Source organism: Syngnathus leptorhynchus, chromosome 8 (genome assembly GCF_054491065.1).
Source record: "Syngnathus leptorhynchus isolate UIUO chromosome 8, UIUO_Slep, whole genome shotgun sequence".
Classification (NCBI taxonomy): Eukaryota; Metazoa; Chordata; class Actinopteri; order Syngnathiformes; family Syngnathidae; genus Syngnathus; species Syngnathus leptorhynchus.
In genome coordinates this window covers 4,840,889-4,865,781 of record NC_141202.1, presented here as the reverse complement: position 1 = coordinate 4,865,781, position 24,893 = coordinate 4,840,889, and the positions used below count along the sequence as shown (strand labels likewise).

Here is a 24,893-nt window from a genome sequence, read left to right as displayed (position 1 = left end):
GCGGGCGGATGGTGTGAAGTTACATACTCCCAGTCTGGACTGGGAATGGAAGTGTACTGTGACGTAAAACCATAAGGACAATTCATTAGGGACACAAAGAACCATCCTCATCTGACTGAAACTAATTCTAGTTGCAGCATGATTGCAATGTGTATTTGATTGCAGCATTCATCCACTTTATTTTTATTTTCTTCACCAGGTAGTTTGTTTTTCTCATATATGAAAGCACAAAGAGTCTATCTGTTGTAGGCCTACCATTACTTGACGACTTGATTTAATTTTGGTCGTAGGTGACCTTCAGTCTATTTACACTGCACAAAGGCAAACAACCTTCCAAACTCACATTCACACTTAGGGGCTGTTTAAGTCTTTAACTATCTCAAGTATGCATGTTTGGAGTACCTGGAAAAAAATCCACACACAAAAACAAGAGATGAGATTGAAACCTAACCGAACCAGGTTATTAAAGAAATACAGTAGGCCTACGTTTTGATACATGTTATGGCTCGTGAGTACAGCTAATATGTCCTTGAGTTAAAGTCATTCTGTTACAACACACAAATTACACTTGGGAGTGTGTTAGTGTCCCACCAAAATAAAAGCAAGATAATACCAATGGGTTGGGTCTATTGCTGCCCAGCTTCGTTGTCAAGGTCCCCTCCACACCAAACTGACACATTCTTTCCTGTGGGACGAGCAAATATAGAGCTGGCTGGACAAACCGTACAATATGACTCAGTATATAGTTGAGTCAGGATTATTGATTTGGGGCCTAAATGATGTCGAGGCTAATGAAATAACCTTCGTGTGAATAGTTTGATGAGTGTGGAAAAGGATGGGAATGATTTCCCAAGGCCTTCACAAGTCAACAGCACTTAAGCCAATGAAACATCTGCATGGGATTTTCAACTAGAATGATTGACATTTACTCCTTAGGGGGATTTCTTTTTTTTTTCTCGAGGTGTTCAGATGATCTATAGTTTCAAAGAAACACTCTGGCTTTTCATCCTACAAACTTTCAACATTTTTATTTGACAGCTCTTCATTCATATACCAGCCTCAACATGAGATGCAATGAATTCCAATACACTGGATGCATTTATTGAGATAAGAGTTAAATTATTTAGCAACATAAACCATGGAGGCACTCCAAGACCCCATCAAGTTTTTAAAAGTGGATCAAAGCACATAAGTTGATTTACACTTCTCCCACATTTCCCAACCAAATGCGAGTGACAGCAGCGTGAGGTTTGTGCTAAAGACAATGGAATCTTCTTCTCCACTAGATGGAGATGTTAGACAAAGAAAGGGCTGCTTAATTAAGGGTCAATAAGAGGAACCTATCACTTGTGAATGACAGCCATGACTTGAAACTTTAGAAAATTAAAGAGTGATCAGAACAAATTTGATACTAAATAGCAACAAAAATATTTCTATATATATATTTCCTTATTCGGTTGACCGATTTGACATTTATGACAGGTTTTCATGTGGTATTGCTGTGTAAAAACAGTATATTTTCTTGCCATTATGTGTCCAGTTTGGGGGGGAAAGCGACATGCATTAAAAAAAAAAAAAAAAAGTAATTCTCTATGGTATGGACCCAGGGCAAACAGAATTTGGGGTGAGGGCTTGAATGAAAATTGCACCTCAATGAGTGTTAAATGTCCTTGGATGACAAGCAGTGATTGGATTGCAAGCTTGGTCGCTTTTGATGGCCATGCCTTGTCAGCCTCACCTGCTTTTTAATCAGTAATTACCATAGGGGATTCTCTGCTATTTCTTAATTAAATTGGACCAAATGCAATTAAAAACCACACACCCTATTCCTTTAAAAGGGCTCTGTGGAGTCCTTGTTTAGTCGTCGCCGTTAAGAGCTTAAGCGGCTGACTGGTCATAGCACTGTCTCATTGCTTACTGATCTGCACTTGATTATGTGAGAGGTCAAATTAAGTTTGCATAATAAAAGCCAACTTCATGGAGTAAAAGAAGGTAAGATTTTAACTGTAGTCCAGGTTAGGGTTGGCTCAGCTCAGCGGCGATATTTCTGAAATAAAAAAAATGCTCAAACTATTTTTATTAAATGTTAATACTGATATTTTAAATTTTTTGTGGGGTGATTTGCATTTTTTTGCCACAAAATTAGCTGGTTTAACATTTTGATGAGAGGGAGAACAAGCATGTGTGACTTGTATCAACAATTCTGTGTGGGGTTGTTGATAAATTTTGCTTAAGGGCATGCAAGTTTATTTTTGTCATTTTAAGGATCCTCAAAAGTTGATATAGCTGCTCTACCAATAAGCAACTATCAGCAATCAACAACTATGGGTTCTTAGATTTGCAAGCTACTCAAGAGTCTTGGTATTATCTGAGGTGTGTCAGGAAAGTTCCAGGACTGTCACGAAAGCTGTCTTTCAAATCCAGCGGCAACAGCTAAGCTAAGTCATTAACTAAAGCTTCTCACTATGCAATATGTTGAAAAGGTGCTATCTATCAGTGTAGTCCATTTACATGGTTGTAATCCTTAATACGGCCACCTCCTTGCAAAGCTCACAGCAAGACTTGAATAGTTGCTTGTGCAAGAAAAGAACTCAACATGCACACAAACCATAAACATCCAATTCAGTGTTAGGGCGGGAGAGGAAAAAAAAAAAAAAAACAAGAGGCCAATGCCGTTACACGCACACACACAACCACAATGGGAATCAAAATGGTAATCAGAAAACACTTTCACATCATTCAGTGGCATCATTCAGAACCAACAAAGGGGGACTTGCTCACTGTGTGGAGGACAGCCACATGATGGAAAATATTTGTAAGGCCTTTGGTAAGCAGCCCGTTTCAGTTGACATTGGACCAACTTGGACGTACAGTACATGCTGCAGACTGACTTGATAAAGGCTACAAATAGAACAATTGTGGATGTGGAAGACAGGAAAGGAGCTACTTAAAAGACCAATGGATGTTAAGTAAATGCAATGACATCTTTATCGCTACTTGCAGTCCAAATAGCAAGCACGCAATTTACTGTGGCAGACATTGAACAGGCGACTCGGTCTCTGGGATCTGATTTGCCTTCATTAACATCAGCAATGCAAAAGCCTAACACTGTTATCAGCGTCGGAATGTCAAAATGCTGTAACATCATATTTGCCAACCACCCTGACATTGCACCCTTGCTTGCATTTTGTGGTAAGAAATGGTAACCCTAACCTCAACAACTTTTTCTGTTGTTTTAAGTTAGAAGCAAAATGTATTTTCAGCAAGTTTCTCTTTTCAAGTGATGTTCGATTTGAACAAGGGTAAACGCATATTGATCCATCAAAAACAATGACAGTGGCAATAACTTTTCAAAAATATATATTTTTAATGTACAAGTCAACATTACCAATTGAGATCAACGCTGCCAATTCTGAGTTTGCGGCTGTGGAGTAAAACAAACAGTTAAAAATGCTGGAAAAACACTTCCTTTACAAAACAAAGTTTACCTACCAGCCTTGAAAATCTGAGAGAGCCCAAGGCTTGACCAGTGTATCCGAGTAGAGGTCACTTATATTTCCACAGATTCCACATAATTTTCCAGTGTACCAAGGAAATGCCTTGATCGTGGCAGAAGTGATGCCGATCTCCATTTCCAACTCCGTTTCCAGTCCTTCATCCTTCTTTAGAACCACCACCACCTCAGACTTGTCCTGGGCCACACCAAATGACAAGGACACCCCTATAGACAAAGTGTAAGGCAGAAGCACAAGGTGTCCATTCACCTGCAATGTGGACAGTAGACTGATTAGAACCAAAACAACAGTAGACAAACATTTTTCATGCAATGTTACCTCCACAATGCCATCCTGGACGGCAACTGAGAATCCCATAAGGAGGACATGGAACACGGTGACAAGCCTGGTGCCGCTCCCGTAGCAGTATCCATAGTAAGAAATGAAGCTGAACCAATTTTCATTGGTCTGGTCGCAAAGACCCATTAGCTTGTAAGGAGTTTGCGGTGCCAAGCTCAGCTGCTGCCCGTTGAAAGTCGAGACCTGCAGGCTGCCTTTGAGTTGACAGACATGAGTTGGTCTGGAAGTGCAGCTTGACCTGCAAGCCATCGGCCCTCCCAACCTCCAGCTGTGAACAAACTCCAGTGTATCTTCAGCTTCCTCTTCATCTGACATCATTTGGTCATCATAAGGATCAGAGTTGGCATTCCCGCAGAGACCGCCGACGTATGAGTCGTAACTGCTCGGGAGGACAACTACCACGGTGCCGCTTTTATAGACAATCACCTGCAATCCCATATCAACATGAACAACTAGAGATGAAGGTGTTGGATAGGCAGTGAAACGGCCTAAATAGTGAGAGTATGGTAGAAGCTGATGCAGTCCATTGACCTGAGAACATAAAATTGAAAGATTGTCATTTCATGTGTAAAATTCAAAACTGTAAGGAAATACATCTAAAATAATAATAAAAAAAAAAAAAAAAGGGTACTCACAAGAACTTCATTTGGATCTTTGCCAACTACTACCTCCAAATTGTAGATGGCCAGTGTTAGAGTTCGGCTATGAAACAATCTGTTGTGACAACTTGAGTCGGAGATAGTAATTCTGAATGGTTCCAGTCCATTTACATTGGCGTTTGTTTGAACTAAAATATATGCACAGTTGTCCCTAAAGTCATAATGATGTCCATCAAAGGAAGTGAAGTGCAGCTCATTGACAATACTACAGTTCAGCGATTTGTCAGCTTGACACATTCTTTTGTCAGGGAGTCTCTTGCAGAACGTTCCTTTAGGGCACTGAGATGGTTTGCACTTAATACCTCCTGATTTACAGACACAAAGTTGGCCGCAGTCATCTGGGATCCAGAAAGTAGAGTCAAGGCGGTGGTATTTGCCTGTGGGGTCTGTGCAACCACACTCCTTCGGTGGGACGCAACCCTCTGGACTACTGATGAAACCAGGGTTGCAGAAGCAGCCTTGGACACAAACTGCAATGCAGAGTCTCCCTTTCAAGTGACAAGTTGTAGGACAGGCGGAGCCGCAAGTCTTATAGTGGCTGTTTGCCGGACAGCTAACATCTGAAATGTAATTTGTACAACATTCAATTCATCGTCTGAAATTTCACAACATATAAACCTTGATGAAAATACTTACCGATTGTCGGTTTTGGGGGCGGGTAGTCCTCAAACTCTTTACAAATGACAGAATAGGATGTTATGGGCTGTTCGAGAGAAGCTGGAGGCCTTCCTTGCGAAAGGTCAGCCACACAACTTTGATAAAAGGAGTCCGGGTTAACATGACTGTGACAACGTGCAAAAGGTCCAGTTGGATCAATAAGATAGTCACAGCGACTTTTCTGAGCCAAAGACACTCCTTTCGGCATGTCTTCCCGTAACGTATCGTTATCCAGTGGCTTCTTTTCACAACCGGTGCAACAGTTATGATCACCATCAAAAACACGGTAAGCCATAGCCAACTCCGCACTGGTGTTAGCGGGAGGGAATCCGTCGACATGTAAAGCAAAGTCGTCTTGAGGATGGCTATTAAAATTGCCGCACAGCCCATGGACAATCTCCTTATAGTTGGGGTCCAACGTTAGAAGAATTGTGTTATTCCAGTCAAACACTACCTTCAGCCCAAAGTCAGTCTTCAGTAGGGTTTTGCCTTCTTTGTTTGAAACCTCAATCTTACCCCGAAGCAGAGTAACCGGGATATAATTTATTTGACCGTTTACCTGAAATTCAAGTGGCTATTAGTCATGGAAACACTTATTAAACATGAAGAAACTTACATGTACGCTATCTTTGTCAGCAAACTTGACGACAAACCCGTACGCTTGTACGGTCACCTCTTGCACGGAGGACACTTCTTTGCAGTCACTCTTCTTTGAGACCATGAAAGGTTTTGCTCCACCTGCTGAACCTTTGCTGCCTGAAAGCAAATAGGTGCAGGTACCCTGGAGGTCGTAGTTGAATCCATCGAAGGTGCGGTAGTGCTGGCTTCCCCAGTTCCAACACAGACCCGGAAGACTCTGGCAAATTGCTTCACCGTTGCTCAAGTAGCAACGCTGGGTTGAGTTGTCACACTTGGCCTCACAGGGATCTTTGTCTTGCTCTGATCAAACAGTTTTGAAATTGATATCTACATGTGCCAAGCAAAACAGCTATGATAATACAATTCATGAAGCTAGCTCACTATCTTTATGGCAGCTAGCCATTCCATCCAAAAGCTTACAACTGTGCAGTGGTGGACACTTATGTTCTTCACAAATAAGTGGAGGCCCACAGGTGCAGTTCAGAGTGCAGTTTTGGAGAAGTCTGCTTTCCGAGGCCTGTAATTAAAAAGAGTTGGAGTTTTGGAAAACAACATGCTTGCTTACTCTGCTATGTATTGAAAGACATATTTAGTATATTAAGACCTTCAGTCTCTTCTCTTCGTGCATGCAGCCACACTCCTCCGCTGGGACGCACGCTTGGCCATTATAAAGGTGATGCGCATCACATTCGCATCCTTCCTCGCAGTGTTTGGGACAATGCGTAGCAACGCCGATCTCAGGACAGAGAACGGAGCAAATGTTGGCACACTGACTGAAATGGCTGAACTCCGGGCATTTCTGCTCTATAAAGGGATATAAATTAAAACAGTATTAAACATTTCATTGAAGAGAAGAAAAGAAAAAAATAGTTTGGCTTACCACAGCCTGTGATGTTCCTCCAAGGGTCAACATTGACGCCGGCTACTTTGCATGCCGCCTCATATACTTCCAATGCCTCACATAAAGTTTGCTTTTGGCCCTCTGCAAGACAGAGGTTAGTCAGGCACATGTTGTAATATTTCTGAGGGCATGTTGAGTTGTGACAAGAGGAGAATAGTCCCTTTGGCTGGATAAGAAGGCCGCAATACAGGTCAGAAGTATATTCTGGCACAGGGGATCGGCAACGTTGGCAGGTGCTGTCACAGGTTTCATTGCAGCCTGACAACTGCCATGAATGCTGAAAGACGTCTGGATCTGAGACAGCGGTGCCATTGGGTAGCTGTATGTCATCTGAGGGATCGTCATTGTAGTTCCCACAGAGGCCACATGTTGTCTGGTTATAAGCATTTGCTAGTTTGACCTCCACATAGTTGCGAAGGTCAGAAATAATCTCCACCAGATGTGCAGCCTTGATAGTTCTCCATTGATTTTTCGGATCCACAATTACATTGTTCCCTGAGAATGGGAGGTTCATATGAACTTCATTGACCTAGGGGAGAAAAAAAGAAAAAACAAGCAAATCAAAGAAAATTACAGATAGACTACGAAACTGTTTTCGTGACAGCCATTACTCACTTGAATTTTGTCAGGATGAGCACTTGACATCTTCAAGGTCATATTATTGACTTGGAGGTAAATCTGTTTGACTTCACCGTGGTTACCATACACAGCAATCAAAAGTGGCTCCACAGTCAGGTTCTTGCACGTTCGAACCAGAGTGTAGTTGCATGAAGGGTTAAATTCAAAGACGTGTCCATCAAATGTACTCAACAGAGATCCATTAATATGGCAGTCGGCCATTTTAGCTTTGGGGTGGCAACTTTCAATACCGCTGATAAGCGTACATTCTTCATCCTGGCTACATGACACATTAACACAAGTCCAGTTTCCACCAGGATGACAAACACACCGTTGCTCACATGTGGACTTCTCCTGTCCTGGTAAGACGTATTCTCCATTTCTATCCCAACAGCCACAGTTGACTGGATGGACACAGTTCCTTCCACTATGGGCTAAACCTGGGCCACAGAGACAGTCCTCCCCAATATTTGGCGGGACCTCAATTGTCATATTGAGCCCGCCGAGGCAAAGGTCAACAGGTGAGTGACTGGCGTTGTAGCTGGTATTGGACGGACATGCATTATCTGCAGATATACAATACGGGCAAAAATCAAGAGAAGGTCACAGTGACTAATGAAGCATGAGTACCATCTAGTGGATGGGTGCGAGGATGTGGCTTTTTTTCCGAACCAATTTGCACGGCAGTTTAAACATTAGCTTTTGATTGATGTGCAAAACAGAGCTATTAGATGTAATGGATTATGGGGATGAATTTGACAAAGTTTCATTTTCATGCAGGGATAATTTGACTATTAACACCAAAATCACATTTGGTGGCAACACAGATGCTGAGCAGGTTTAATACTCACAGCAAAAGTCGGCGCTCCTCCAGGCATCAACTACAGCCTTGCGATGGAGGCAGGCATCAGCATACTCTGCCAAGGAACGGCACAGGGCAGGCTCCACATCTCCATAAAGACACAGGTCACTGATGCAGCTCTTGTAAAAGCTGGAAGGGTCCACTTTGCTATGACAGTGTCTGAACGGTCCATTAACTTCCAGAATCTTCCCGCAAGCCGCTGGGTCAGAGAAGCGGTCCAAAGCTTCAGATGAACAATTTGGACAACTTCCACCTAGACAACCTTCCACACACCACTGGTTCTGTCTGCTTCTCCAAGCATTTCCAAATTCTTCTGGAGTGAGATGCTCTTCTGTGCCATTTGCTTTGAGGTCATCAGTAGGATCCAAATTGAAGTTACCACACAGGCCGCAAGTAGCATTGGCATATTTACTGGAGAGCTGAACGACTATGACCCCTTCTTTGCTCATACTTAAAAAGAAAAATCTCGACGAGACATAAGTGCGCAGTCCTAAAGAAAATACCATTGTAGTTCCGTTGGCATTAAACGGAATCTTCCTCTTTGTGCCATCAACCTGTAGGTACCAAAAATGGTTTAAGTCAGCATTTCATTCACAAAAAAAATCTTTGCTTGAATGTAACTGGCGAAGAAGCATACCTCTATGCTTTCTTGATTGCTGCTGTCCAATTGCAGTTGTTTGTTATTTATGCTAATCCAGACGATTTGCGCTGACTGATTAAATGTATCCGGCTGCACATCAACTTTGATAACATCAAGGCCTCGCCATTGTCCACAAATGCCCAGTAACTGATACCGGCAGGTGCCAAGGAAATTATACTCGCGCTTGTCGAAGGTGAGCACACGATGACCGCTGTAGCGGCACTTGGTATAATTACGCCGCACACATCTTCTGACTCCATTTTCAAGACCGCAATACTCATCGTCATGACAATAAGCATCATGGCACTGGATCTGGTCCTTGCAGATGCACTGTCGGGTACACGACTCATCAGCCCAAAAGGTCTCGTTGTTGCGGTAATGGTGTCCGTTGTATGTACAGCCACACTGGGATGGGGTCACACAGGTGCCACCATGAAGAAGAAACCCGGGGTCACACTGGCATCCTTCCACACATGCTGCAGTGCAGATGGAATTGAAGCGGGCCTCACAGGTAGCAGGGCAGGCTGTCCCACAGGCTTCGTAATGGCTATTTACTGGGCAGAGGAAAGCTGAGAGAAGAAGGGACGGGGATTGCACACATATTTCATATGCCTTAAGGTTAACATATTGTCTTGACATCAATTTAGATTCAGTCTGATGCTTTTACCGCAAGGCAGCGTGATCATAATTTGTATAAAGTGAACTAGTTCAACAAGAAGATAACATCCCCGTGAATTAAATAATGTGGGATGCAGGACAACAAGTGTAGTGGAGCAGAGAAAAAGATTTCACAGTGCAAAAAGGGCCACATGGAGAAATGCCAAGTAAAAAGATGAGGGCAGGCTTACTTTTTTTCTCTGCACAGTGCCAAGTTTCATTAAGTACGCAGTTCTGCCCCTTGGGGCAAGAGGCTGCTCTACAACACAGTGTGGAAGTGGAGCAACAGTTGCACCGCTTGGAACAGTTCACGTTCCACAAAATGTCCCCAATCTAAAGGGCAATAGACAAAGAACGGAGGAGGGGAAAAAAGAAACTTTGTGGCATTACTTTTGTTACAATTCCGATTAACCCGCAACTCGACTTGATTAGCATTCTAGCACGTCAGACCCAGCCAATGAATAATAATAAAAGAATAAATCTAAACTTTAAGTTTAAAACTTTTCCTCCAGAAAAATAAGCCAAGTAACTTTTTTTAGTTCTGTTTATATTGAATAAATCCATAAAAATAGTCACCCTGAATGAGAAAAATCTAAGGACTTGCCTCATAGTAATGCCCAAGGTAGAGACATCCACATTGGTCTGGTTTGACACATCCACTCCCACTCTGCACGTATCCAGAGTCACACTGACATCCCTCATTGCAGGGCCATGGACAGGGGACATCAGATAACATAGCGCAGGACTCTGAACATGCACCAACACATATGTTGTAGTGGGAATGCTCAGGGCACAAAAGTGCTGCGGGAGAGAAAAAGAGAGAGTTGGGAAGATGTGATATATATATATATATATATATATATATATATATATATATATATATATATGGGTAGGTTATTACAGGTCATTTTATGTAACTTCTTAAATGAATCAATTAGGGGTAATTAGACTGTGAGCATTTACAGACTTCACAAAAGGAAAAGTGAAAAATCTTACCGCACTTATTCCCCCTCCATGGTTTGACCTTCACTCCTGCATTCTGGCAGACAAATGCATATTGCCTCAAACTGTCACAAAACATTTCCATATTATTTGACTCACACAGATCTTTCACACAGTTCTGGAAAAATGGCATTGGGTCCATAGTGGAATGGCAAAGTCCAAATGGGCCTTCAGGAGCAAGCAACATGCCACAGACGCCATCGGATTCAAATTTTTTCATGGAGCTGCATATGAAACAGTCATGACAGTCAGTGGAGCAGCTTGTTCCGGTGGGAGAAAAACACCAGGGAGACTTATGAGTGGAATCACCCGACATCGGACTTCTTTGGTAGTCTGTAGCAACAGTCGTGGTATTTTGACATATCCCACAAAGTCTTTTGTGCGTGGCTGGAATCGTCAATTGTATCAAATTCGGTCCACCGAAATAGACTACGGCGCCAGTGTCTTTAGCGATGATACGGGTCAGCCGTCCGGAAAGCAACACTGCCAGACCATTCATAAAAATGGGTAGGGCCTTCATAACACCATTTATCTGCAAGCAAACAGCACATTCAATTAATATGGGGAAACAAAATTGAGTAAATTTGAAGCCATTTACCTCAACTTTTCCGAAAATCTCCTTGGACAATATTATGTCGATGTCATGGATTTTAAGGTGCAGCTTGTCTTTCAGGATGGCAGCAGAAAGCCCAGGTTCATCACAGATCTGGAATAAAGGCTTACGCAAATCTGCCATGTTCAAATCAAAATGACCTCCATGAAAGGTCTGCAAGTGTTTGCCACCTAGGATGGTGCATTTCAAATAAAAGGCATAGCATGCACGACGACCATGTTTGATGACACACACTGTTCCAGCTGGACACGTGCTATTTCTACATTGCACTACGTTGTGGCCCACACACGCACAGGAGCGAAGGCAGTTCTCATCAGGGTGGAATTTTTCATGGAGTTCATAGTAAATACCGTTATAACTGCAGCCGCATTCAGAATTTGGTACACATTCCCCACCACTGTGGAAAAAGCCAGGCTTGCAAAAACAACCTTCCTTGCATCTTTCTGAAAGAGGACTTGGGTTATGGGCACAGGAAAACATGTGAGTAGAACAGAGGCGGTATTCACTCTTGGATGGGCATGTGGCAGCTGAGGAAGAGAGGGACACTAAATTATTCCAACCAACTTTAAACAGAACACCTACAGGCAAGATTCTACTTGATTACTTACAACAAAATTTTGAATCTCGCCATTCGTCCACACTGGCGCCCATTTCTTGACATACTGCAACGTAGCTGGACAGAATCTGGCACAGGGTCGTTTGGTTAGCACTACAGAGGTCATGAACACAGTCGTTATAGAAATCTTGAGGATCCACTGTTTTGTGGCAGCTCTGGAATGCGCCCTCGGGATCCAGTAACCTTCCACAGAAATTCTTTCCCTGATAAGTATCCTGCTCTTGTGGAGTGCAGCCAGAGGTGCTCAAGGGCACATCCCAACATTGGTGATCACCGCCGGTTCGCCAATATCGAACGGCTTGGCTAATATCAGAATCATGTGCGACCGGGTCATCCTGTGGGTTATAATTAAAGTTCCCGCAAAGTCCACAGAGTTGACCGGCAAAGACCTCGGGCATTGTGACTGTCAAAATGAATGGGCTGTATGTCACAACAAGACCAAAGTCTGTTTCTAAACAAACCGACTGTCCTTTTAGATAGAGCATTATTTTGCCTTGACTCAAAATAGAAGGAAGGTTCAGCAGCAGACCGTTTACCTAAAAGAAAATAAATTACCAATAAATATATTAAAGAATAATAATAATTAGTTGCAGCATTACCATACTTACCATAACTTTGCTGTGCCATTCATATGACATCGCAATGGAATAACCAGCAACAGACATCTCAACATGTCGAAAAGAAACATTGGCTCTTGTCTTGACGAGGTTTTGAACCTTGACACTGAAGTCTTGCAGGTCGCCTCGTGTGGGACAGTGTGATGTGAGTAGATAACTACAGTTTCCATAAACTTCAAACTTCCTGCCGTCAAATGTGGTGACGTGAGGATCGCCTTTGGCTACACAAAGGCCACGTCCCTCAGCGTAGCAGCCGAGGACTCCATTTAAAACCTTGCAGACTTCTCCAGCCTGGCAGTGAGACTGAGTGCACATCACTGTCTTGGACTGAGGCTGGCAGACACATTTCTCTTGACACTGCTGGTCCATCCAAAAGGTCTTTGAGGGGAGATAATAGGAGCCATTTTGAACACAACCGCACTCACTGAGCAAAACACACTTGCCGTTACTTAGCAGATATCCCCTGTTGCACTGGCACAATTCCAAACAAGGGAGGGAGCAATTGGGGCTGGGATCTAGGTTACCACATGTTGCAAGGCAGGCTGACCCACACACTTCATAATGGCTGTTTATAGGGCAAATTGGATCTGTTTGGAGGAGAAAAAAAAATAAAGATTAAACATTGACTCCTAATTAAACAGGATAAACATGAAGCTGTTTGGAACTTACAACACTTTGTGATTGCTCTCCAGTTTTGGATCCTGCCCCCGAGCCTCTGGCAGATGTTGGCATAAGCCGCAAACACTTTACACAGTGACCTGGCAGCTCCACCGAGGCACAGGATGTTGTCACAACTATGAACAAAGGGTTCGGGATCAATATACAAGTGACAGTCACTAAAAGGTCCATCTTTCCTCTTCAGCAAAGTGCAATTATTCTCATGGGAGTCGGCATTTACGCCCGGAGAAGATTGTGTGCGACTGCACATTTGACATGGGCCATCTCCACAGTCTTGAATACATGCAGAAGCGTTGCCATCCAACACCCAGGGGAGGGTGAAATCCATAGTTTTGGACATATTAGTACTATTGGGAATGATTGTGTCATCTGAAGCGCTGTCATTGGCATTTCCACAAAGACCACACAGAAATCCATGCAGCTCTGGGCCAGCTTCAATCTGAATATTATGAACCCAGTCATACAGCAGAGTTATGCCAAAGGACGTTTCCAAAAGAACACCAGGGCCACTTTGATACATTCTTAGGATCCCGTTATTCAAGATGACTGGCAGGTTCTTGCTATGTCCATTAACCTATACATTTAAAAAGTAAAAGAGTGAGTTCATACATGCAGGAAGGTCATTTTTGGAGAAAATGGTGTTCTATCTTACCCTGATTTGATTCCGCTCTCCTTTAACCATGGAAATATTAAAACCAAGGATTTTGATCTCCAAGCTTTGAATGCTGGAGACAGTGGCCCTATTCAAATATGCTCTGGCGATATTAACTTGTAGTGGAGTGGAAGCATTTATGCCTGGACAAGTGGTCTGCACTAAGGTATAATTACAATTTCCCAGGAGAACAAAATGTTTTCCATCAAAGGTGCGATAATAAGAGTCACCCCATGCAGAGCATACTTTAGTCTTCAAGGAACATAAATGTCCATTTCTGAAGGAGCACTGCTCTTTGTGACCACAGGGCAAGTCATTACAGGGAGATTTTTCTGACAGGAAAAAAAAAAAAAAAAAAAAGGTTAGCCCATACAAAAGAATAAAATAATATGATACAGTAGGCTACTCACTTTTTTCACACAGCAATGGACAGAGCTTTCTGTTCAAAGTGTTCAGATGGTGACCCACATCGGCATAAGTAACATTTTGATCATCAAACATTGGCCAGTTCTGACAGATCTCTTCCACAGACAACAGCGCTGTTAGAGTTGAAGCGCGCCGCTCAAGGTCATGTCTGTAATAAATGAGCTGAAGTGGAACGTCGCTAATAACATGAATTTTATCCAAGGCCAAAACTGGGATGGTCTTCATAACCCCTCTCCTTAAAGACACACTTTTCTGCCCATTGTTAGTGGTGACCTCCAGGCTAGAGTTGATGTTTGTCATAGCCAACAGTAGACTGGGACTCCTTCCAGAATTTACAAGCGGAGGGACAAAATATTCATAACTCCAGAGCGAGACTGGTTTAAATTGAGAAAATCCATAAATGCAGTCCCCTAATATGTAGTTTTTGCAGGTAAAACCAACAATGACACCTACTGATTCTTGGGCATAAATCTCTGAGCCAGAGAGGCTAAAACTACTTTGAAGGTGGATGCTTTCAAACACCCCTAAATGCAACTTGAGGTAACTTCCTTCACTGTATAAAGTTCCATCAAAGACTACATCCCCCGAGAGATAGATTTCCACCGCCGTCTCTCGATTGGTGTTGGTGACCACCATCTTGCTGACAGATGTCTGACTTGGGAAGTTTGGGCTAACTGGATAGTAATGAGTCCCCCAGGAAGACACGTCGTGAAGGAGGCTATGCTCGCATCCTGTCTGGGTACAGAATGTCGCAAGAACCGTAACAGGCTGTACGGATGCTATACTGAGAAGCGAGGCGGAACGAGCGCTAGTCATTTCCACAGAGCGAGGCAGGTGAATAGTCTGCGACTTTGAGGCATTGAGGGAGATGCGACGCCAGAAGTTACTTTGCAGAACTTTCACAGTGACGGAAGTCCAAACACCAGTCGCTGTTATCGTCACTCTGTGGCTAACGCCTGCTGTGGGGTCATTATGAGGTGGAAACATCATCAGAAAATTCCGCCCAATACTCGCCCCAGAGAGACCTGAGAAGGAAAACACAGATCATCGTACTTTACATGATTAGAAAAAACAACTCAAAGAAAGGCATTCCTGCATTTAGGCTAATATGAGTAGGTTAGGCAATTGTGACAACAGTTGAATTTACAACTACAAACTACACACTTGCAAAGTCTGATAACATCCTGTGTGCAGGGTTAGACAGGTTTCCCAGTATGCAAGCAGAAGATAAGAGGTGTGGTGTCAGATTTCAACCAGCTGAGCAGCCAATGAAGTGTATGTTCCTAGTTCCTGACTGGATACACCTGTATTAAAGGTGGAGACCGGCTTCAGTACTTTCCATAATAAGGATCTCTGTGGAAGCAACATACCAGCAGTGCGTAGAGAGAAACCTGAGATGCACCAAACTTTACGTGTAAGTTGAAAATTTATATGTGCATGCTCTGTTGGGACAGGGACTTACTTGTGGATAATGCTAACCAGCTTACAATATGGCATAGGAAAAAAATGAATCTCCAACAAAAATTCATTTTCTTTCCAGCTTTTACTATTCACATTTAAGAAAATGGGGACTATGAGACAAAACTGTCACATATAAAAGCAAAACGTTCATTTTATTTTCTCCAAAGGCTAGAACGTAGGCACAGCCCAAATATTCAAAAGTGGACATAATTTGAGTGGGCAGGCAGGGAATTGTTGAGACTTGAGTGATACTTTAAGTGAAGGGTGGAGAAGAAAACTAACCAAACGATGCAGATGCAGCATGGAGTCATCATCGGTAGCGGCTGCATGACTCAGTCAAGTTTAAATGAGTGGCTCTCAACTGGCGTGCATTTTCCAGTAGTTTTTTTTTACCAAGTTTTAAGAGTTAAAGAATGCTTTAAAAAAAAAGCCTATGAAAACGGTACATCACACATACATGTGTTAAATGCCTTTTGTGGCACTTTAAGGGATACGTTGGGAAAATCAAAGTGGGATAATTCCAATTTACGACCTTGAAATCGAGCATAACATTCTGTGCACCAGAAGGCTTTTAAAAAGATGTGCACAAATGAATAATGTAGCAGAGCAAAATGAGCGGGAAAAAAAATTCCATCTTGAAATTGTGTCAGAGGAAGCGGTCAATACGTTTCAATTAAGTGACCTGCCCAACACTTACCAAGGCACACCAGGCACACATGAAGCAGCAGTAGAGGCTGCATCATTCCTGCTCTAAGATAACAAACTTGGAGTAACAGAAAACCTTGGCTTTCAGGGAGGATGAAATATTTCATGCAAGCCCCATAGGTCAAGGGAGGTATGGCTGTCATTTAGCGCACCTGCAGTTGATATGGCCTTATCAGTTATCGCGAGAATTCCCAGGCTGGACGTCATTATGATAAGGGACCTGTTGTCTTTCATGAAAAAAAAAACACACCGTTATTTCACATCAAAGTATTTTTTTGAATTTGTATTGATTCAAATGTAACTTAAATAATAAAACAAATCAAAAGCAAAATTTATGTTTCACTGCATGGAACTTTACGGGAAGTTGTGGTGAATTGGCTGAAAAGGCTGCAGCGCACCACCAAACGCGCAACCGTAGCGCGTCACCGACCGCGCAACTGCCCCGCGCTGGTTGCATTATTGTGACAGAGCCGTCGCTGAAATTTAGAAAATATTTTGAAAGTCCTGATGTATTTTCCAAAATTTAAGTGGACCTCAGTGCGCAGGAAGTTCAATTTTGTCCGATCGCGCAACTGCGGCGCACCGCCGAACGCGCAACCGTAGCGCGTCACCGACCGCGCAACTGCACCACGCTGGTTGTGACAGAACGGCCGCTAAAATTTAGAAAATATTTTGAAAGCATTAATAAACTTACCAAAATTTAAGTGGATTTTTTTTTAAAAGTTCCACTGTATTACCGAGAGCTGTGTAAATCCCCGGAGCAAACTTTGGCCCGGGTTTGACTCACAAAGCCGCAGATTCCTTTAAGGAAGTGGGCTGCAGCTTTGGGCAGTGTGGCACACAGCATAGGGACATAACAAGGATGCACTTCATCCAGTTCGCTTCTCTCTCCCCATTGGTATGTATCATGCAGGTATTACTTTTTTTTTTTTTTTTTAACCATGTGATCCTTTCATCTGAATTTGCTATTTTTTTTCTTGAGGCAAGAAAAACGTGCATTGTCTTCTTTATAAATGGGACGTCTTCATGATTGAATGACAGTTTGTAACTCTACAGCATACTTCCTGCCTGCTCATTATTCTGGTCTGTAAAATCTAGGAATCATTATCAGCAGCTTCACTTATCGTGTCACAGGTCAGACAGAACCACTTTATCTCTGTTAAACGTTTGGTTTTATTTATCTATAGCTCAGCCATGGAGGTTATCTTTTGTTTGACTGTCTGCAAAAAGGATTACGGCATGCATTATTGTGATCTAATTTTTATCGGATCTTATAGCAGTATTATATGGCGCAAGGGCCATTTGTGTTTCAATCTTTTATCATCTTGCTTGAGAGATTTTAACAGCATTGTATTCGATCTTAGACTCGCATTACCATTTTTTTTGTCAACTTCATAGTTTCTTTGTTCTTTAGCTTTCATCACATACCTTTGTACTATTTTTTTTTTGGTCAACTTCATAGTTTCTTTGTTCTTTAGCTTTCATCACATACCGTTTTACCATTTAAAACTACTCTTTGGCTACTATCTATCTTATCTAATCTATCTATCGTGTGCCTGCTTGATTGTGAATAATCATCCACTCATAGAACTTGGTCCTGACCCCTGGTCGGACCAAAATGAGTCGAAACTAAAATCATGGAATCAATTTCAACTTTTTCTCGCACTGCTAAGTAGTTTTATGATTTGTGGATTTAGCTTCGCTAATCTTTGAATCTTTATTATGACCCGAAGGCAGCTGGTATTTCTTCTTCGTAAGCAAGACTACAGTTCTTCTGAGTTGTAAATTTAGTCTTGTGTTAAAAAGTAAATTCATTTGCCATTCAATTGTACAAGAATATATTACCCAATTCGAAAATGCTGCAGGCAACAGGAGCCATTTTGATACAGAGGCAGTCAACGGCTTTGATAAATACTCCCTAAATCGGATCCGCTTATTATTTCAGGCAAAGCAATTTGGAGGCAGTTTTTATTTGTAGCTTCTTAGCATGTTTCCTTTTAGAGATTTCCTGCAGCTATTGCATAGACAGAAACAGCCTCCCGAATCAGCCTCTGTTGTGTTATTTTTATTTTCCAGTATGGCCAAACTAATAGATTGTGATATTGTTTTAATTTAGCACATAATCTTGATGTGGGCTGCTCTCCCCACAGAGAAGATAAAGGGAATTCTGCAGATGACAGAAACCATGGCACACCCAAAGTAGACTTAAGAATAAAGTAGAACTAAAATTAAATTTCTGTAAAACGAGTATTACCCACCAGTCCCCGTGAACAATGACCCGTATCTGTCGCCTGTATGATGGATGTAATGTGTGTTACATTGGTTCTTTCCATATAGTCATTAACAGCGGCGGAAACCAAACACAATGGCTAAAACGAACAATGAGCAGTGGGCACAAAGGTCAGCAAAAAAGTTTCTGTATTACTTGCTTGAATGAGTATTGGTTCCCAATCCCATGCAAATCTTTACTGACTCGAGTCAGAGAGTCTTGGTCTGGGACTTCCACTGGAAGAGAGGTCGTTCCCATGTTTTCCGATTTTTAAAAATATCAGCCGGTGTATTGTGTTGGACACAGCTGGGGCTTTGTTTGGTACCACGTGGAACAGCTGGCTTTTACATTTTGGTAGTGCACAGTTACGCTTGTCATTAGGAATTTGTTTCCCGTGCTTATGTGTCAGTTGACTGGTAAATATTTACTCTTCTGAAAGGTAAATTGTCTTTTCCAAATGACATAAAAAAAACAATGCTCCCTGTCGTTCCTTTTTGTTAGGCAATCATTTTAATGTTACTTCAAAGACACAAAGGACAGGAGAATGTCAAATAGCCTCTTGCTGGCAGCTGACTGTGACAGAATTCTTTATTTTTGCTGACTAGTGTGGGAAATAAGGCGCTCCTTCTCAGCTCCTCGCACGCACCTCAAGTTGCAATGTAGCCTTGCGTGCATACCCTCAGACCAGTATAAACAACACGAGTAGGCCTTTTTAATTTTCCACTGACTGCTTACGCGAAACAGAGTCTCAGGGTGCCAAACAAGAGCAATAATAGGCATGGTTGAAGCTTTCCATCGTCTGAACCAAAAACACTTTTTTTTTTTTTCTTGCACACGTCAATGACTGAATGGTAGATATTTTTAACTTGGTTTCTCTCACTCTCTCTCTCCCCCCCGCAGCATTTGAAGATGATGCGATTGTTGCTCCTTTGTCTGCTGCTGCCAACCGCTACTGGTGAGTTCTCATCTCGGTGCCGCCGCTTGCAGCTGATAAACATCTAATCAGCCTCTGTGTGCCGCCACGTTTTCCTCATCCTACATGTAGTACTTACTGCATGAGGTATTTACAGTACACTCGGCTGAAACAATTCAAGAATAACATTAAAGGCAAGACTAATGAATTTGTCTTGAGGAAGTCACAGTTAACACGTGCAACATCCAAATACAGTGACGATAATGTCACACCCTCATGCTCAAAGGTTTTGGGTAATAAAGAAAATTAAAAACCAACTCAATGGGGAAAAGTGTTTTAGTTGCTCAGGTTATAGGTCATATTATGGGAAAAAAAACAATTGAAATTATGATTAAAACATGGCCTCCGAACAGGGGTGTGTAGACTTTCTATATCTGTCTTTATGCATGTGATGTCAATGACTTATTATTCATGAGCCAAACTGTGATTGAAAACCTTGTATGGTGAATAAATGTCTTCTACTCCAGTTTTTTCAGATGAGATTGAAGGATCCTCTTTTGACGGTATGTAATATCACGCAATATGTTTTTTTAGGGATTTATTGGAAAAGAGAGGAAAAAAAAAAGCAATCATTGAAGAAATTCAAATTATTATTACTACTATGGGCCTGCTGCTGAGTGAGCAAAGCAAAACAGCCCATTTAATATTACTCATACTTCTATTATCTATAAACTTGAATATTATTGGCCTGCTGCGAGGCAAGCACCGTCACGAACTGCTGCTCAGCAGATGGTGGCAGTGGTTAGCGGAGCCAAGCGTTATTATTATAAATGTAAAAGCAGCATTGTTGTATTCATCATTGTACTGTACCCATTCGTTTTATGCTCCTTATCCTGTTCACAATCAGCAAGAGTCTATCCCAGTTTAGTGGGCAAAAGGTAGACTCCGCCCTGGATGTGTAGCCATCCAATCACAGGCCACATATAGACACCCACATTCACACCAACTGTCACAGAACCGATCCCACGCCGTCTGCATAAAAGTCTGTGTACCACAACACCATGTGACTTGCTATTGTGATGTAAGAGTAGCATCTGAATCTGTTTTCTCCTCCATCCACAGGCCAGGATGATGAGGATTCATATGAGGAAAACGGTGGGTTGATTTTCTTTCAGTTCCCAAGAGTAAATAGTGGAAATGGGACTGGCGGAATGCGTCACTAATGCAAACAGCATAATGGCAGAAGTCCATGGGAGAGTACAGGAAGGTTGTGCCCTGGGCAGTTATTGTCATCAAGCTTTGTGTACAGGTTGTTCTCGACCTATTGGACGTGTGGACAGCTCCAGCCTCCGCCCTCCCCCCCCCATCACCCATTAAATCCCAAATAGAATCAATTAGCTCCCTATGGGGACCCTTGACTATTGTGGCAAAAGGCCAATGAACATTTCGACATCCTGGCCGCGGGTCAGCTAATCAGCAGTGGCATTCTCATTCCCTCAGTGCACCTCTTTGTGTCACTCCTCATTTTGTCTGGAAAAGACATTTGATGGAATCACAGATCTGCTCAAAGCCGCCTACCTGGAAATAGACACCATTTCAATGTTTACACATGCTGAGCCCTCCACGGTTATGTTCCCACGTTCTTATTTCACTCCATTTTGTTTGGAAATACTTCTTAACATGCGTCTCTCGTTGACATGATTTACTTTGTTGCAATATCAGTCGCGTTTGTTTGGGAAGTGTGATAAGATGGACGAGAGTGTGGTTAAGAGCGACACAAACGTTTCTTTAGCATGTTGATACATTGCTTTCATCACCGATTAATCGTCTTCTTCTTAAGGTGGTTCTGTCTATGTGCCAGTAAGGTGAAGTCATTTTTTTTCTTTCAGAGTTGACGGAGCTCCAGGACAGAAATGATTTAGGCACATCTATTGATAAAACCAAAGGTGCCGAGGACATGACAGGTGAGTAAATCATCAACAATTGAAACCGAGCGCTTATAATTGTCACTATCTTCGTCAGCATTGGATAGGATCTTAGCTGTCACTGCTAGATAATAATCAAATTTATATTTCTTCTTTCAGATCAATTCACTCTGATTGCCATCATCGGAGGCGTGAGCGTGTTGGCTCTTTCGGTCGCAGCCATAGTGGGTAAGTTTGTGTTGTGCTCATACCTCACGGAATGAAATGAGAAGTTGTCGGCGTTTCATGTCCACTGATGACAAATGCACTGCTAGGGAGCCCTTACAACGCTCGGCTGTAATCTTGTGTGCCATTTCAAAAGTGTGAACACCTAAACAAACAAGCTTGTGCAGCTCTGACGTTTTTCATTTCTCTCTTGCAGCTGTTATGTTAGTAAGACGCCGCATGCACAAACAACAGCAAGGGTAAGGTCATAAGATTCATTTCATTGCTCTTTTTCTACCTGTTAAAAAGATGGCTTTATGGAGAAGAGGTGTAGACTATATTTGTGTTGGATAGAAAACCGCCCTCGCCTTGCTTTTCCGCTAAGTCAACCCTGCAGGTGGCAGAACCAGTCCAGTGGCTAACAGTTTCCCTGCCGTCTGAGCCAAATTGCTCCCACGTTCTCCAAACTGGCAGCATCCAAACCAAAAACACTTCACTGGTAAAGCGAAACAGACTTCCACCCATCCGAGCTTGTTTGAGCTTGCTAAGCAATTACCGGCCCAGCCTGAGGTCGACGTGCGTCACCATTTGAACACTCCCCAACATTTCGCCACTCCATCTTAGACATCAAACAATAGCCTCAGGACGATGAGCAGCCACTGGGATGGTGTAGCCGAATCGGACAAGCTCTAACCTGCTTTACAGCTAACGTCATGAGAGATGACCTTCACAGTATTACATCCATGGCCTTACAGTCAAAGTGTGACTAGCATTCAAAACTAAAATTTCGTGGCAATAAAAAGATAGTTATGATAGGTTAGGTCAAATCATTTACCTTGAAGATCTGGTGTGGGGAGTTTATTCAATATAAAAATGTTTTTCTATAAATCTGAGCAATCTTTTTTGTTGTGCCCTTTATCTGATACTTGCAATACTTTTTGTTTTTTTGTGTGGGTGTAAAGACTAAATCCACAATTTGTTTGGTAAAATATGTTGTTCTAAAGTTCAAACTTGATGCCAGCGCTCTTGGAGCATTTGTTGAGCCATTCAAGTCAAGCCCGAAGGGTTAAATTCCTCAGCGGGATTACTGGCTCCCTCCCGGCCTGGGCTGCACTGTGTGTGTGTGTGTGTGTGTGTGTTTTGCGTGCACTAGCCGTGTTTGCCGCCGACTGATCGCACCGTTGAAAAGACGCTTAATCACATAGCAACCTCGGGCTCGGTGGAGCAACAGACCCAGCCGGGGTGATCTGTGTTTTGAGGCGATGCAGCCTCTGCGTACCTGTCAGAACTGTGCCGTTTGAGACAGCCACACATTTCCTGCGTTCCGACTTGCGGATGTTCCTCCTGCTGTTAAATGTAGCCTAAAAATATCTAAAAGATGACATGTTTGCTTTTTGCTTAGTTTCATCTCATCTGTCTCATAGATTTCTCAACCTCTATGTTCCCTTTCTGTGTGTTACTAGAATTTACTCTGTACCTACAGAGCAGGACCAGAAAGGGGCAGTCTAGTTCCTGGAAAAGAACCCAATCTGGATCACACACACGCATGCAAGAGCGACTCACCAGGCAGTATCATCTCATTATGAGGATTATGGTTCTTTAATAGCTCTGTGTATCGTTCCTCCAAAACCTAGCCATCTATAAGTAATGCTGTTATGTCCTTTTTTTTTTTGTCCCTTCTGTTTGTTTCCAACAAATACCCAATTTGAAGACATGTTCAAATTGGATTCTATTTTGAGGAATCTAAATCAAATGGCAAGAAATAGGCTTAATGTGCTTTTTTTTTTTTCCCAAGGATATTTTTTGTTTGACTTCTGAAACTCCCCTGGTGTTTTATTATCAGAAATAAGCGGCGCAGTGAAAGAGTATTTATTTTGGTACACGTGGAGTAAACTTATCCATGTGGAGTGGTCGTTGACTGAGACGAAATTTGCTCATCCAAACTAACACAGCCAAAAGGGCCACACTTACTTTTCTGGGTCGCTTGTCTGACAATTTTCGGTTTTCATGGCCCGTTAAGACCGGCTGCTCGTTGTGGAATAGAAGATAAAAAGTACTCAGCCAGCCCCTTATTCTCATCAAAAAAAGAAACTGTCTGTCAGGACAAACACTTGCTCTCAAATCAATCAACTCGGCGTTCCTTTTCTTTTTTTGTTTTCGGAAACTTCCCTCTTCAAAATCCACACTTGCGCAGCTTGTAAATAGTCGTGTGACTACCGAAGAGGCAGTTTAATGGTTGGAGGAAAAGCCGGGTGAGAAAATCTCATGAATCAATTAAAGCCTAATGGACGATTTGGGGAACAAAGCAACAATACCTCCATTCCATCCACACAGAGCCTGATAGTTCCCCGCTGCCGTTTTAGTGGAAATCAATCATTCTCTGCGAAGCAAATATGTCATTTCTGCAACACGAACCGTTGGTTGTTTGGAGGAGAGAAAGGGGGGGGGGGTTGTAGCAAAGGTTGAATTGGATGGGGCGCCGCTTTTCACTTTCCACTTGTCGTGTAGTGAGAGGTTCTCTGACAAAGGTAGCGGGATTAAGCTGCGTTTGGTGACAAAGAAAATAACACCTCACTTTCCCATTACACCTTGCAGCACTTTTGTAGCAGACTCAACAAGATTTCAAAAGGGACAATACAATTATTGCTATACAAAAACATTTCAGTTTAGTCGACACATTTGAATGCTTTTGAAGCATGTTCAATCTTTTTAATTTGAACTGCCATTACTTAAGTTCAGTCTAATATTGTAGCTTTGATTGTCTCTCGTGTCCAATTTTACAGAGCACAATATTTGTATTAAGGCTATGCAGCATCTTTGTTAAAAGCTTTATTTGTTGTGAAATATTTACCAATATGATTTCATTTTTTTAACTAAGTTGGAAATGCGACTCAAGAGTAAATGCCCATGTTTATATGTACTTGTATATGAGTCATTTTGTGTCAACATTTTTTTTTTTTTTAACAAATAATTTAAGTACACGATCCTATAAAGTGGTAAGAGTTCAAAAAGGGGGTTGGAAATGTTATTATTTGCTCGTCTAGAATATGTTTGGATCGGATATAAGATGGAATACATCTGTAAAACTGAATTGATTGTGTTATTAAATCTGTTTTAAAATGTACTGGTGCGGTTTTGTCCTCTTCCACCCACTTGTACCAGCGGTATTAGTTGTCATAGCAATGCAAAGATAAGGTCCTCGTCGTTCAGGTTGGTTATTCATTAGCGTCGAACCGCCAAGCGATTCAGTCCCCTTTTACGAAACACCGTGAAGCTGTCAGGTTCAAAAAGTTAAAGTTTTACATGCTGATGGAATTGAAACGCT

At 42.2% G+C, this 24,893-nt stretch overlaps 2 protein-coding genes across 7 annotated transcripts; one reads left to right on the top strand and one right to left on the bottom strand.

The window, feature by feature from the left end:
- Window positions 1-4: 4 nt before the first annotated feature.
- fcgbp (Fc gamma binding protein) lies at window positions 5-16,409 on the bottom strand. Of its 4 annotated transcripts, XM_085917449.1 has the most exons (24): window positions 16,250-16,409; window positions 14,076-15,116; window positions 13,666-13,997; window positions 13,005-13,587; window positions 12,327-12,922; window positions 11,711-12,254; window positions 11,453-11,629; window positions 11,088-11,218; window positions 10,484-11,021; window positions 10,092-10,288; window positions 9,679-9,820; window positions 8,828-9,399; window positions 8,180-8,744; window positions 7,326-7,894; window positions 6,690-7,239; window positions 6,414-6,613; window positions 6,191-6,326; window positions 5,787-6,109; window positions 5,150-5,729; window positions 4,490-5,073; window positions 3,834-4,385; window positions 3,493-3,764; window positions 3,389-3,424; window positions 5-56 (listed from the first exon to the last, which is right to left on the bottom strand). In XM_085917449.1, the coding sequence occupies exons 1-24, from the start codon at window positions 16,398-16,400 to the stop codon at window positions 20-22; spliced, it is 9,408 nt and encodes a 3,135-aa protein (XP_085773575.1). In that variant the 5' UTR covers window positions 16,401-16,409; the 3' UTR covers window positions 5-19. The 4 variants fall into 4 exon arrangements, with proteins under 4 accessions (XP_085773575.1, XP_085773573.1, XP_085773576.1 ...); XM_085917447.1 differs by having other exon boundaries at window positions 11,088-11,629; XM_085917448.1 differs by lacking the exon at window positions 5-56 and having other exon boundaries at window positions 3,338-3,424; window positions 11,088-11,629.
- LOC147052087 (uncharacterized) lies at window positions 15,387-24,692 on the top strand. 3 transcript variants are annotated; one of them, XM_085917456.1, is made up of 8 exons: window positions 15,387-15,505; window positions 19,427-19,481; window positions 19,967-20,002; window positions 20,562-20,594; window positions 21,329-21,403; window positions 21,524-21,592; window positions 21,786-21,828; window positions 23,032-24,692. In XM_085917456.1, exons 1-8 carry the CDS (start codon window positions 15,488-15,490, stop codon window positions 23,075-23,077), a joined length of 375 nt encoding a protein of 124 aa, XP_085773582.1. In that variant the 5' UTR covers window positions 15,387-15,487; the 3' UTR covers window positions 23,078-24,692. The 3 variants fall into 3 exon arrangements, with proteins under 3 accessions (XP_085773582.1, XP_085773581.1, XP_085773583.1); XM_085917455.1 differs by lacking the exon at window positions 15,387-15,505 and adding an exon at window positions 17,086-17,155; XM_085917457.1 differs by lacking the exon at window positions 15,387-15,505 and adding an exon at window positions 17,293-17,391.
- Window positions 24,693-24,893: the final 201 nt, after the last annotated feature.